This window comes from Dipodomys merriami, unplaced genomic scaffold (assembly GCF_024711535.1).
Source record: "Dipodomys merriami isolate MVZ:Mamm:240054 unplaced genomic scaffold, mDipMer1.0.p SCAF_263, whole genome shotgun sequence".
Lineage (NCBI taxonomy): Eukaryota > Metazoa > Chordata > Mammalia > Rodentia > Heteromyidae > Dipodomys > Dipodomys merriami.
The window spans coordinates 941,812-955,930 of record NW_027204082.1 but is presented as its reverse complement, the minus strand read 5'-3'; the positions used below and the strand labels follow the sequence as shown (position 1 = coordinate 955,930).

The following is a 14,119-nucleotide window of genomic DNA, read 5'->3' as shown; positions in this document are numbered from 1 at the left end:
TGGCTCAAGGGGTAAAGTGCTAGCCTTGAGCTGAAGAGCTGAGGGACAGCGCCCAGGCCCAGAGTTTAGGCCCCATGACCGGCAAAAAAAAAAAAAAAAGAATGAACAACATTTATTAAGTACATGCTCTATACAGCTGCTGTGCTAAGCACATTACTTACATTATACATTTAATTCATACAACAATAAAACCCAAAAGAATTCCAGGCTCAGAGAAATTAATTTATTGAACTTATATTTAAATGGAAACAGCCAAAATCTAACACTTATGTCCTTTTCTACCAAACTGTTTCATTTGGCCTCTACTGACACTGGCTTTTCATAGTATAAGGAAATGAAATTTCTCATTTTAAGCTGGTCAGTTGTTGCTCACATCTATACTGCTAGCTACTCAGGAAACTGAGGTCTGAAGGATTGTGGTTCTGGGCCAGCCTAAGAAGAAAACTATGAAGTTCTATCTCCAAAATAAGGGACCAACAGCAACAGAACCAGAACTGAAGGTATGGCCCAAGTGGTAGAGCTCTAGTCTAAAAAGTGCAATTACATTTTAATTGTTTTTCAGCTTGGGGCATTTTACATCCAGGAGGCATTTAACAATGTGTGGAGATATTTTTCATTTTTATAACCAAACACCTACTAGGTAAACCCAGGAATGCTGCTGAACATCAGATTATCTGTCCCAGAATGTCTAGAGTAATGAAGTTGAAAAACCTTGAGGGAGAAACAGAATATAAAGCATGTAATATGAGCTGGAAGCAAATGATGTGGAAGAATTCAGCCTAGTTTTTTTCTTTCCAGTTTTGAGTGACTCCATTATATGTTACGACTTGGCTATTACTCAGATAAATTATTATTCACATACATACATTACCTCTAGTTCTCACACTATCAAGTAGGGTATCAAGGGCCGAGACCAGTTCAAAGATATTAAGCTTAATCAAGGCCCTTGGCTACCTTGTTCAAAGATGTTAACAAGTTACATCAAAGTACTTGTTTGATTCTAAAGCTTCTGTCCTTTCTGTATCTACCACATGTTTTTAGCAACAAATACTTAAGCCATCCCTAATTACACTTAAAACATTTTTGTCAGTGTAAATTTTTCTCATTTATAGTGTCCATAGCTTGTGAAGAAAAATCTACAAATCTAAAATGGTTTATTCCTTAATTCTTTTCCCCTTTATTCTAAAAGGCTCTTTTCCTTTTATCCTTTTCTCAAAAGGCTGTTGCCACCTCTAGACTGCCTCTTCAAGTTTCAAATATAATTTTTTTTAGTGCTGTCCTAGAGCTTGAACCCAGAGGTAGGTGCTATCCGTGTTTGTTTTTTTTTTTTTCCTCAAAGCTAGCACTTGACCACTTAAGCCATGGGTCTATTTCTGGCTTTTGATGGAGGGTAGTTTATTAGAGAATCTCATAGACTTTTCCTGCCCAGGCTGGCTTTGAACCACAAGCCTTAGACTCAGCCTCTGAGTTGCTAGAATTACAGATATAAGCTAGGCTTACAGGCTTGAGTCCCCCCACCCCCACACCTTTTTTAAGTTATCCATTGTGTTCTACCATGACAACAACAATTACTGCTGCTGCTACTGCTACTGCTACTGCTACTGCTGCTGCTGCTGCTGCTGCTGCTACTACTACTACTACTACTACTACTTTTTTAGTGTCTTGGAACTGTCAGTGGTCTTTCTCCTTTGTAGGGTTATTGTGGTTCGGTTTCTGATCGTCCATCTTCTCTTCACTATTTTATGCATTGTCCCCATGACCTCCCTCAATAAAAGATAAGAGAGCTTGAGAAGTACTCTGCATAAATTAGTATTTACACTTTCTTTTTCTTCTTTCTTTCTTCCTTTCTTCATTCCTTTCCTGTCTTCCCTTTCTTTTTTTCTTACCTTTCCTTCTTCCTTCCTTCCTTCCTTCTTTCCTTCCTTCCTTCCTCCCTTCTTTCCTTCCTTTCTTCTTTCCTTCTTTCCTTCTTCCTTCCTTCCTTCCTTCCTTCCTTCCTTCCTTCCTTCCTTCCTTCCTTCCTTCCTTCCTTCCTCCCTTCTTTCCTTCCTTCCTTCTTTCCTTTCTTTCTTTCTTCCTTCCTTCCTTCCTCCCTTCTTTCCTTCCTTCCTTCCTTCCTTCCTTCCTTCCTTCCTTCCTTCCTTCCTTCCTTCCTTCCTTCCTTCTTCTTCCTCCCTTCCTTCCTTCCCTACTCTTCCTATCCTTTTATTTTCCTTTCTTTCTCTCTCTCATTCTTTTCTCTCTTATTCTTTCTCCCCCCACCCTCTCTTTCTTTGCCAATACTAGATCTTGAACTAAGGGCCTCACACTTGCTCAGTTCGCTTGCTTACTAGCACTCTGCCACTTGTGCTATACCTCAGACCCAGTATTTTGCTGGTTAATTGGAGATGGAATCTCACAGACTTTTATACCGAGGCTGGCTTCCATGGGTGATCCTCCACTTCTCAGTCTCTTGAGTGAGCCTACATCTTGATCAAACTTATATATTTTAATGACAGGCAACTTGAGCTTTATTCAGTTTCTTTCTTGTAGCTGCATTAAAGTCATGAGACTTGAATGCTTTTATTCCTTTTACCTGTTGATATAGTTTGAAGAGGATGATTAGTAGAAGTCAGTGTACACCGTCACCTTGTTGTATAGAAAATTTCTTGCTTTACTGTTTTTGTAACAGTTATTGCTCATTTTTGTGATAATTATTTCTGTCATTTTTACTGATTTTGAGGTGTCTTTCAAGTAAAATACAAGTATATAAAGGTGAGAGAACAAAAAATACATTTTTAACTTAAAGCAATAAGTTAAGCAGTGAATGTGACATGAACAAGGGAAATCTTTATAAGTGTACTGAAATTCAAAGAACAAATTCTCAAAATATATTCTGGCAGTTTCTTTTCTCCGGGTATTCTTTGTTTTCCCTGTCCTTCAGATTGTAGAGCATATCCTTTATATCCCTGTTTTTCAGACTGTAGACAGATGTCACTCTGTTATACACAAATGGGAATTTAGACATCGCAAAATGAAGGCAATAATTCTGTAATAGAGTGATTTCAGTGAGATGAGAGACACAGGTAGAAAAGACTTTGTGTTGCTCTTTAGTGGAACACAATTCGGGATTCTCATCACAATGTGAGAGAGACAATGACAGAGTTCAGTAACAGAGATAACTGAATAGGAAAGTTTTAACAAAGAAGAGAAATCATCAAAAAAAAAGTGATCTATCTGATTTGATTTATGAAAGCACAGACTCAATAAACAACTAGTAAATGTCCAAACATTCATACAAACAGCCGTATAGGAGGTTCCAATAAGAGGATATAGATACTGAAACATTTGGATGTAAAAAAGCAGGAGTGAGCTGATGGCCACATAGCAACTGTAGGCCAGGGGAGCCAGCAGGAAGCACTCAGCTATACTAAATGTTACTATACAACAGAGTTGGGCTTCACAACTAGCCACAGGGCTCCATGTCCAATGAATCCTATAATCATTGTAGCATTGTAGGCATGACTGATGTACATAATCCAATGTCCTCAAAAGCCAGATGGCTGGCGCCGGGCGCTGGTGGCTCACGCCTGTAATCTTAGCTACTCAGGAGGCTGAGATCTGAGGATCGCGGTTCAAAGCCAGCCCGGGCAGGAGGGACCGTGAGACTCCTATCTCCCTCCAATAAACCACCAGAAAACCGGAAATGGCCCTGTAGCTCAAGTGGTAGAGCGCTCGCTTTGAGCTGAAGAGCTGAGGGACAGCACCCAGGCCCAGAGTTCAAGCCCCACGACCGACCAAAAAAAAAAAAAAAAAAGCCAGATGGCTAATGGCCAAAGAACATGTATATAGGGGTGTATAGCTTGAAATAGTTTCTTTTCTTTTTTTTTTTTTTTTTTTTTGGTCAGTCATGGGGCTTGAACTCTGGGCCTGGATGCTGTCCCTGAGTTCTGCAGCTCAAGATGAGGACTCTATCACTTGAGCCACAGCCATTTCGTGTTTTCTGGTGGTTTATTGGAGATAAGAGTTTCATAGATTTTCCCCAGGCTGACTTTGAACTGTGATCCTCAGATCTCAGCCTCCTGAGTAGCTAGAATTACAGGCTCGTAAGCCATCTGTGCTGGGCTAGAATGGTTTCTTAAAATGATCATGCTGATGTTTCTACTAAAGTGGCAACTCCAAATCTTGTGTGAACTAGTCCTAGGAGGGAGGGAGGGAGGGAGGGAAGAAAGGAAGGATGGAAGGGAGGAAGGGAAGGGAAGGGAAGAAGGAAAGAAAGAAAAAGAAAGAAAGAAAACCCATTAAATGAGGAAGGTGGGGAGAATGCAGCCCAATTATTCAATGAATATCCTATAAAATTAAGAAAATTGCAGGATTTTGTGGAGGTGGGAGGGAAGGGATGGTAGGGGAAAAACAAAGGAGGAGGCAACAATCCTTGATAAGAAATGTACTATCATTACCTTGCTCATGTGATTGTAACCCCTCTGTACTTTATTTTCACAATTTAAAAAAACTTATTAAAAAAAAAAGAAAATTGCAGGATTAGAGGCATGGCTCAGGTTGTAGAAAGAAAATTGAAGGGAGGGATTGGGTTGAGAGAGAAGGGAGAGAATAATGAAATGGGTGTCATCGATTAAGATGCATTGTATTTATAAACTGGTTTGTTGAACAGTGATTCCTTTGTACAAATACTTAAAGATAATAACATAATTTAAGAAATTAAAATAATATTAAAAATGAAATTTATTAAAGACACAGTTCCTGCAAATAATAAAAGTTGGCTTATTATATTTATTCTTAATTCCAGTGGATGATTGGACATGATACCTAATATTAGTCTTTTCCACAAATGAATTATATTCATATTTTCAAAGTAATATTTTGTGTAAATGTTTCACTCTTCAGTTCTTTTCAGAGAAAACTGAAGATATATTATGAAACCTCTTTTTTTGGGGGGGGAGGGTCCGGTCGTGGGGCCTGAACTCTGGGCCTGGGCACTGTCCCTCAGCTCTTCAGCTCAAGGCTAGCACTGTACCACTTGAGCCACAGCACCACTTCCGGCTTTTTTCTTTTTGCTTATGTGGTGCTGAGGAATCAAACCCAGGGCCTCAGGCATGTAAGGCAAGCGCTCTACCACTGAGCCTACTTCCCAGCCCATATTATGAAACCTCTTAATAATACCTTCTCAGCTGTGGGATTAGCACATTTTGCTCAACATACTTCCTTGATTCTCAGTTTCTGAGATGTCAGTCCATTGTTGCTGTCAGAGAGTAATTCAGTGATGGTGGTCAGGAAGCATACTGTATTAAAACAAGAGCTATCTTTATCTGGGCACTGATGGATCACTCCTGTAACCCTAGTGACTCAGGAGGCTGAGAAAAGAGGATTGCAGTTCAAAGCCAGCCCAGGCAAAAACGTCTATAAGACTCTTATCTCCAATTAAACACTAGAAAATGGAAGGAGAAGCTCTGACTCAAGTAGCCTTGAGCAAAAAGAGTCAGGGACAGTGCCCAGGCCCTGAGCTCAAGGCCCAAAACCAAACAAAACTAAAACAAAACAAAAGGAAAAAAACCTCTTTATTTATTTACTACTTTATCCTCAATACCTAATAATAGAAGATATAGAAGATATTTAGTCACCAGTTGTTTAATAGTTGTTCTTCAAAATGTACATTGTGTGCATCTTCTACCCATTTTTCTGGTCAAAAATTAGTTTTTATACTTGTCTTTATGTTTATGTTCTATTATATAGGATGGTACAGACGAGTAAGGTATTAATAAAGATAAGTTTTGGCTTTATATAGATTAAATGATGTAGGATTAGAACTTAGTGAAAAACTGATTTGGATTTATTGGTGATGGTCATAATATAAATTGTTGTTGTTGGTGGTGGTCATGGGGTTTGAACTCTGGCTTGGTCACTACCATTTGAGCCACAGTGCCACTTCCAGGGAGTTATTTTTTTTTTTTTTTTGAGTGGTTAATTGGAGATAAAAGTCTCACAGGGACTTTCCTGCCCAGGCTGGCTTTGAACCGCAATCCTCAGATCTCAGCCTCCTGAGTAGCTAGGATTACAGGTGTCAGTCACCAGCACCTGGTATAGTATAAATTTTTAAAGCTTTAGTGTTTTAATCTCCAAAGCTAACTAATACAGAATTGACCTGCCCAGCTAAATTTTAGACACTTAGTTTTTGCCCTTTAAAGTACTTAAAATGGAGTTGAAAGTTGTACCTGAAATATTCTTTGAGTCAGAATCATGCTTGTGGTATATGTCTTACATCAGTAAAGGAAAAGAGGGAATTAATAAACGCACATATTAAGTAGAAGACTAAATGTGGGAGAGAGCAAAAATCATAGAGGAGAAGTTTGACATTGCTGGCCCTTGCTTTAATTATGTCTGGTTGTCCCTTGTTCACTAGGTTATCTATTCTTCCCTAAGAACATATTCTCAAGCTGGGCACTGGTGGCTTATACCTATTATCCTAGCTGCTCAGGAAGCTGAGATCTGAGGATTGTGGTTTAAAACCAGTCTGGTTAAGAAAGTCTGTGAGCCGGGCGCTGGTGGCTCACGCCTGTAATCCTAGCTACTCAGGAGGCTGAGATCTGAGGATCGCGGTTCAAAGCCAGCCCGGGCAGGAGAGACCGTGAGACTCTTATCTCCAATAAACCACCAGAGAACCGGAAGTGGCGCTGTAGCTCAAGTGGTTGAGCGCTCGCCTTGAGCTGAAGAGCTAAGGGACAGCGCTCAGGCCCAGAGTTCAAGGCCCATGACCGACCAAAAAAAAAAAAAAAAAGGAAGTCTGTGAGACTGATGATCATCTACCAATAAGCCAGAAGTAAATCTGTGGCTCAAATAGTAGAGCACTAGCATTGTGCAAAAAAACTTAGGGATAGCAACCAGGCCCAAAGTGCAAGCCCCAGGACCATACACACAAAAAACACAAAAAAGAAAAGAAAATATTCGTTCTGCCTAAACGTAGACTAGAATCATAAGAATTATATTAGATCCATTTTGTTATCTAGCAAGTAAAACTCCTTTAAACAGAGAAATGGCTTAGAGTTGGCGATCCATTCTAGAGGTATAAGAAAATTTAGTAACTGAAAGTATTTTGTTTTGGTTGGTTCCATTGAAAATGTTGGCTGTTTCATTGATTGGCAAAGAGAACAAGGGACCTTTCATTTTATGGAAGGCTTTAGAGGGCAAACTGGGTGGTGGCTGGTGATGTGGGTGTTTGCTTATGAATGACATTCAGTCTATTTTTAAAGTTGGAAACATTCTATCTCTTAAGCTTATTGTATAAACCAGCATAAAAGCATGCTGTGCAATCATGAGTGGAATTTTCACATGTGATTATAATAACCATTTCTTCATAGTTTATACCCTCTGTGGATTTGGCCTTTGAATTTGTACTTTATTAACTTCAGATTGTGTTCTTTTTTTCTTATCTGCACCTTGCAGACTTTCAAAGAATGAAAAATAGAAACATATAGCTAATATATGTCAACAGTAAATACTTTGAGATGAAATTGTATCCTTAAACTCTTCATTTATAAATCATTATGTTTTATTTCCTTCTTAAATATTGCAAGACTCTTACAACTCATCTGTGGCATACTTACTTGACTTGTACATAATTATCTGTCAAACGTGATTAAAGCCAATCTTAGTGGCTCATTCCCAGTAATTCCAGCTACTTGGAAAACCAAAAAAGGCCACAGTCATGGTCTAAGGTCTACATGTGCTACAAGCATGAAGCCTTATCTAAAAAGTAACTAAAACTTAAGACGGATTTTGGCTTGCATGGAGAGTATATGACCAGCAAGTGTGTGACCCTGATTTCAAACTCTCGTGCCACAAAAATCTGATTATTGGCTGGGCGCAGGTGGCTCGCGCCTGTAATCCTAGCTACTCAGGAAGCTGAGATCTGAGAATTGTGATTTAAAGCCAGCCCAGGCAGGAAAGTCCATGAAACTCTTAATTCTAATAAGCCACCAGAAAACTGGAAGTGGTGCAGTAGCTCAAGTCATAGAGTGCTAGCCTTGAGCTGAAGAGCTGAGGGACAGCACTCAGGCCCAGAGTTCAAGCCCCACGACCCACAAAAAAAAATTTTTTTTTAATGTGGTTATTGTCAGAATTCTAAATCTACTACTGTTTTCTTAAATGTATGTGAGTCTATTTTCTAATTATTTTTCTCAATTTAATTTTTGAATGTAGTGTGAAAAAAATAAATTTAGGGACAAAGTGCTCATAATCCCAACAGCAGAACTATTTCCTATTTTCTCTTTGTGCACTGATTCCCAGTGCTTGTCCTCATAGTAACAGGTGTTTGCCCAGTTGTAGTGAGCTGCTTCCTAATCTGTTCTTTTCACTCAATGTTTAACAGATTGTCTCTGAAAAATACAATTAAGATTTTTTTCCACTGTTCTTTAAAAACTATGAAGGTCATTTAGAAATTTGCAGTTAGATGATATATTTGAAGTATCCTATTTTCTGTGGCTAACTCATGTTGTGTAACTAACATGTTTTCCATTGTCTCATTCATATTTGAATATGATTTGTGTCATACTGTCTCATATATGTGTTTTCTAATTCATAACTTTCAGTCCATTGCTTATCTGAATCTTATTTAAAGCCTAATAGTTGATTTTTACCATTTTTTTATTTGAATTTTAATTGAAATTAAAGCATATTAGCTTTCCTGGCATTTTTTTTATATTTTTCATGTTTAGAAACACTGTTAAGTGCTACAATAATTTCTAATAATTTTCAGGTATGTCAGTTTATTCTGTATGAAAATTGTAAAACAATTTTTGTTATAAACTCTTGTTTCCCTTCTGTCATGTTTTTCTCTTCTCGGTTTCCAGACTAGTGGAATTGACAGCTTTATATTTCTAATATGTACAGTTAGTATGTATCTTCACTATATTTTTTAGCAGGTGAACTATATTCTTATAGTTCATTCCTTTGATATTTGAGACCAGAACAATTAATGTATTCAACCCTTCAGCCCTATTTTTGAGAGTTACTTTCTACTCTAGCTCTCCAGAGTTACCTGCTTTCACTTGGGATTGTTTGTAGTTACATGTTTCCTACAGTAGCTAGGCAACAACAAAAATTATATGCAAATATTCTTCAAAGTAGGTATTTAAGCCTATCTCGTATGTGAAGCACCTAGAGTGCTGCCTGGCACAAAGTAAGAAATCAACGCTGACAGTTTGTTGGGGGGATAGATGGATTCATAAACCATATGACTTTCTAAGATGACCTAATCTGATATTTCTTTCAGTCATGTTAAACTGAGCTCCAGAAGCTTATCCTGATCATCAGACTTACTACATGATACTGGTAATAGCAGAAAGTTATATTGTTCTATAAATAATGAATTGACATTTATGTATATTATACTTTTGTTTCTAAAGGAAGTAGAAATTCGGAACAAAGACCTGGAAGGACAACTCTCTGACTTAGAGCAACGTCTGGAGAAGAGTCAAAATGAACAAGAAGCTTTTCGCAATAATCTGAAGACACTCTTAGAGATTCTGGATGGAAAAATATTTGAACTAACAGAATTACGAGATAACCTGGCCAAGCTACTAGAATGCAGCTAAGGAAAGTTAAATTTCAGTGCCAATTGATTAAAAGATACACTGTCTCTTTTCATAGGACTGTATGGGCTCTGCATCAAGATTGCACAAAATTTTTTGATTATCACTCCTCCAGGAGGAGAATCTTTTGAAAATTGGAATTGTATATTTCAGTGTAAATTTTAGAATTCAGCTTATAGGTAGTTGGGGAAAAAAAGGATGAAAAACTTGAACTACAAATTACCTCCATGTATATTATTGGCCATAGTTAACTAGAACGATATAAATAGACACTTAATGCAATCTTTTTTTTCTGATATTAGCCAATGGGAGAATTAACAATGTCTGGGTCACATCCTCTTTTTTGTGTTCAACACAGTGAAGATTATCGGCTCTTAAAATTAATTTATTTATGATATCTAGAGCTGTGTTTTGTGCAAAAACTGAGTAATGACAGCCCTGTCTTTTGTTGTAATCTAAATAATTTCTCAGGATATTTTTGCACTGCTGAGAAGCAGTGCCATTACCAATTAATTCTTGCCAGGAGTGAGAGAACGCTGCATCTTTAATTTAAAAAAAAAACAAAAACACTATAACTGGGTGTATAGACTTCTTCCCTTTTTTGTACTGGAAGATTTTTCACTCTGGTGACTACTCTGGTACATTCTGGTGTTCTCTAAAGCTTGTCTGTTGTGTAGTTTACTTTTCCATATTGATTCCATGTATTTATGAGAGGATATTGTCTCCCATTTTATTACATATTTTAAAGCCAACTAACAAAGGCAGCTGAGTCCCTCAGAAATTTTCTTTTTAAATTTCTAATAAATTTGACAACACAGAACTGAAATACAGCAGCCCGTCACTGACGGTCTGGTCTAGCGATGTTAAGTATCTTTACAGAAAAATATGCAGTTACATTTATTTATATATTTTGCAAGAAACCTTTTCTGAATGATCAATACATTTCAATTTATGAATATTAATGGTTGTTGGGGAACTGTTTATTATAGATAATTTTAAGGTGTATAGCAATTTTCAAGGGGATCCATTTACATCAGAGGACTATATCTAAATTGTGATCGTGGCATATGAGATGGAGTTAAGTACTCTATCTGGTCTTTACATCAACCACATCTTTATTCAAACTTCACAAGGCAATATTCTGAACTGTTAACTAGGCATTTCAAAACAGGAATTACATTCAACAAGCTCTTCTCAGTGAGCAGGTTTTAATGTTGTTTTGATGTAATTTTAAAAGACTTTTAGCAAATATGCATTTCTTTATATATTTCTTTTATGAAGCTATTTTAAAAGTAAGCCAAGTGCTATCTGGTCTGCTATGGAGTAGGAATTGCATCAGAGTACATATATTCTTGCTGTACAATGCCTGTGATGTTGAGGAAGGTTCTTTTTTAGTGTATGCCTGAATATCTGATTCATGGAGCTGATGAATGCACTGATTTTGTTTGTACCCCAAATGATTGAATTGTTAAGTACAAAATTAAGCTAATTAATCAATTTGTAACCATTTTTCACTCATAAACAGCTATTTAACACTAGATAATTTTGTTTTATATTTATGTGTATGTACATAAATACATACATATTAATTTATATTAGAGTGGAAAATAAACGGTTTGTTTCTAAAGTTAGTTTCTGCAAGTGAGTTTGCAAGTGTCTCTGACACTCCTCATGTATTATATGTGCTGTAACATCATGTAAGTTGCCTCCATCTACTTTAGGATATTTCCTAACCTATTTATTAGAGGGAGAATAGTTTAGGTTCATATGCTCAGAGCTAAGATGTTTCTCTGATAAATCAGGTAATAAAATGTAACTGAGGATAGAATTTTGAAGTGGATATGGTTTTATCCATGAATTTCTGAACAAAACAGAATGACAAGTTTTAATTTAAATAAGGGGCTAAAAGTAGGGATCAGGGAATTAAGTTATGAAAGGTTAAACAATCTAAAAAACCAATATAGGCTGTTGAAATGGTAAGTGAATTATTTTAATGATGTAATAAAATATTTTTAAATTTTGGCATAGTGATCATTTAATGGGAAAATAACTCACCAAAATGTCTCCACAGGAATTGTATTGATAATGTGAGACGTGTAATTCAATATATACATATACCCATATGTATATACAGAAAATTATTTTTAATATTTTCCTACTGATATGAAACTTAAAATTGGAAATTTTGTGAGTGTCTTCCTTGTCCAATGGAGCATAATTGTTGATTTTTTTCTTTTTTTTTTTAGTGATTTAACAATTTCTTGAGGGCTGCACCTTTAAATTCCCAGATTGTCAATAGACATGTACAGCTAATGGGATAAGGTGGACACAAGTGCACATATAAATAAAACCTTATTAAGGCTGTTTTAAACACTTATTTATATTACAGTTAGGAGAGTATCTAGAAATCATAAGTCATATTTAGGTTGTGTACTGTAATTTTTTTCATTTCTGTATTATATAAATAACATTTGCATATTAAAATTTGATTTTTCCCAGAGACTAGTATTCTATAATGTATCTATATTTGAGATCAAACTGTGGTAATATATTTGTCAGAACATAATATTGGGGACTATAGCCTGAACACGTGGACTTAGAGTGACACACAGGAGAAAAGCAGTGACCAATCCCATTGTGTATAAGTTCCATGATAACTGAGTTCTTGTACAAAATTGAAAACTGGAAAAAAGACAAAAATACACTTTTTATTTTGAAATATAATTTGTTGTTCTCTGGAGAATGTACTTCATCTTTTTTTTTCTTCAGTCTTTTACCTATATTTTAAAGCATTTAAGTGATGACGGCATTTACTTAAATCTCACAGGTGCTACTGGATTTTACATTAGTGTGTCATGCTGTGAAATCCTAACTTTCACATAAAAGGTTTTATAAGTATTCCCTGCCTGGAAAATTAGTTTTTATACTTCTCCTACTGCCCTAATCCATTCTTCCCTCCCTTGCCTCACTCCCCCCCGCCCACCCCTGCAACAAGAAAGAGTTCACCGAGTTGCATCCTTCCTTGTCCCTATTGAAGACCTCCTGCACCATTATAGATTTTATGTTTGGCTGCCATGGAACTGTTGGGAAATACTTTAATCCTTGTACTTTTTTTAGGTGAAACTAAAAAGGACACTCAAAATTAAGCCAACACAATCATCTTTGAAAACTCATTTCTTTGCCCTGTTGAAATTAAACATATTCTTTACCATGTGTGCCTCCGTCGTCCATGTTTTCCTTTAACTCTGGAGCATGCACTCCAGCTGCTTTCTTCTGTGGTCCTACCTTTCTGCTGTGCTGGCATTGGAGAAAGACTAAGGGAAAGCTTGTGGGGTTAAAATTGTAGTTTCACCCCTTTATTTGGTTGGTATGAAATGATTTATCATTCTGAAATTTAATATTTAGAAACATGAAGCAGTTTTCATTCAGCTTTTGTCTTTTGCATGTGTAGCATTGTTCCCTCTTCATTCATGAGGTAAATTAGTTTCGATGAAATCTTTTCTGTGTATAATGCTGGGGCGGGGGCGGGGGGTGTGTCAAACCCAGGTCCTTGAATATCATGAGCAAGTACACTGCCAATGAGCTGCACCCCTATAAAATCTTAAAGAAGAAAACTTGCAGGTAAGAAATAGCTGAGACTCATGCATTTTTAAATAATTCTCAATGCTTTCACTTCAGCAGGAATAAGTTATTTGTTAAGATAATTCTTTCTAGTAATCATTAGAAAAGGATAATTTTGGAATGGAAATAGATATGTATTTCATTTTACTCTACAAGTCTCACTTTTTGCTGAGGCTGGCCTAGAACCAAGATCATAATGATCTCCACTTACCAAGTAGCTGGGATCACAGGTAGTCATCACCACATCCATCATAAGACACTTAACTAAATACATTTTACATTCACTTTTAAACTTCTATAATGCTTATAATTCTTGGCAATATAAATTATACTTTCTTTGTCCATGCTTTATTTATAGAGCATATTTTAGTCTCAATTTGAAGCAAAATCAATTTCTTTTTTTTTTTTTTGCTGGTCGTGGACCTGAACTCTGGGCCTGGGCGCTGTCCCTCAGCTCTTCAGCTCAAGGTGAGCGCTCTACTGATTGAGCCACAGCGCCTCTTCTGGCTTTTTCTGTTTATGTGGTGCTGAGGAATCAAACCCAGGGCCTCATGCATGCAAGGCAGGCGTTCTACCACTGAGCCACCTTCCCAGCCCATAAATTCAATTTCTAATAAGTAACTTTTCGTATGCAGAATTTCAGTCTATTGATTTTAAGTGACAAACTTAAATGAAAAGTATTCAGACATTTAGAAGATGAGAGTAGGCCAGCACAGATAAAACATGGGATAAGATGTGAGGAACGGGATAGAGGAGAAGGCAAGGCAGGTCAGGATCTTTCTAAGGTTATATGGAAGATTTGGATTTCATTCTTAAAGGTAATGGAAAGATAGTAAGGGGTCTTTGTTATTTTGTTGATGCAAAGGAATAGTATCAAATTTAAGTTTTCAAGACCAGGCAGTTTTATAAATCAC

At 36.8% G+C, this 14,119-nt stretch overlaps 1 protein-coding gene across 1 annotated transcript in view; it reads left to right on the top strand.

Moving 5' to 3' along the window:
• Window positions 1–12,795, top strand: part of LOC138837138 (homer protein homolog 1) — a 100,934-nt gene extending 88,139 nt beyond the window's left edge. The window contains exon 9 of the mRNA XM_070035929.1: window positions 9,399–12,795. Within this exon, the coding sequence (XP_069892030.1) occupies window positions 9,399–9,587 (189 nt within the window). The 3' untranslated portion in view covers window positions 9,588–12,795. The remainder of the gene's footprint in view (window positions 1–9,398) is intronic.
• Window positions 12,796–14,119: the final 1,324 nt, after the last annotated feature.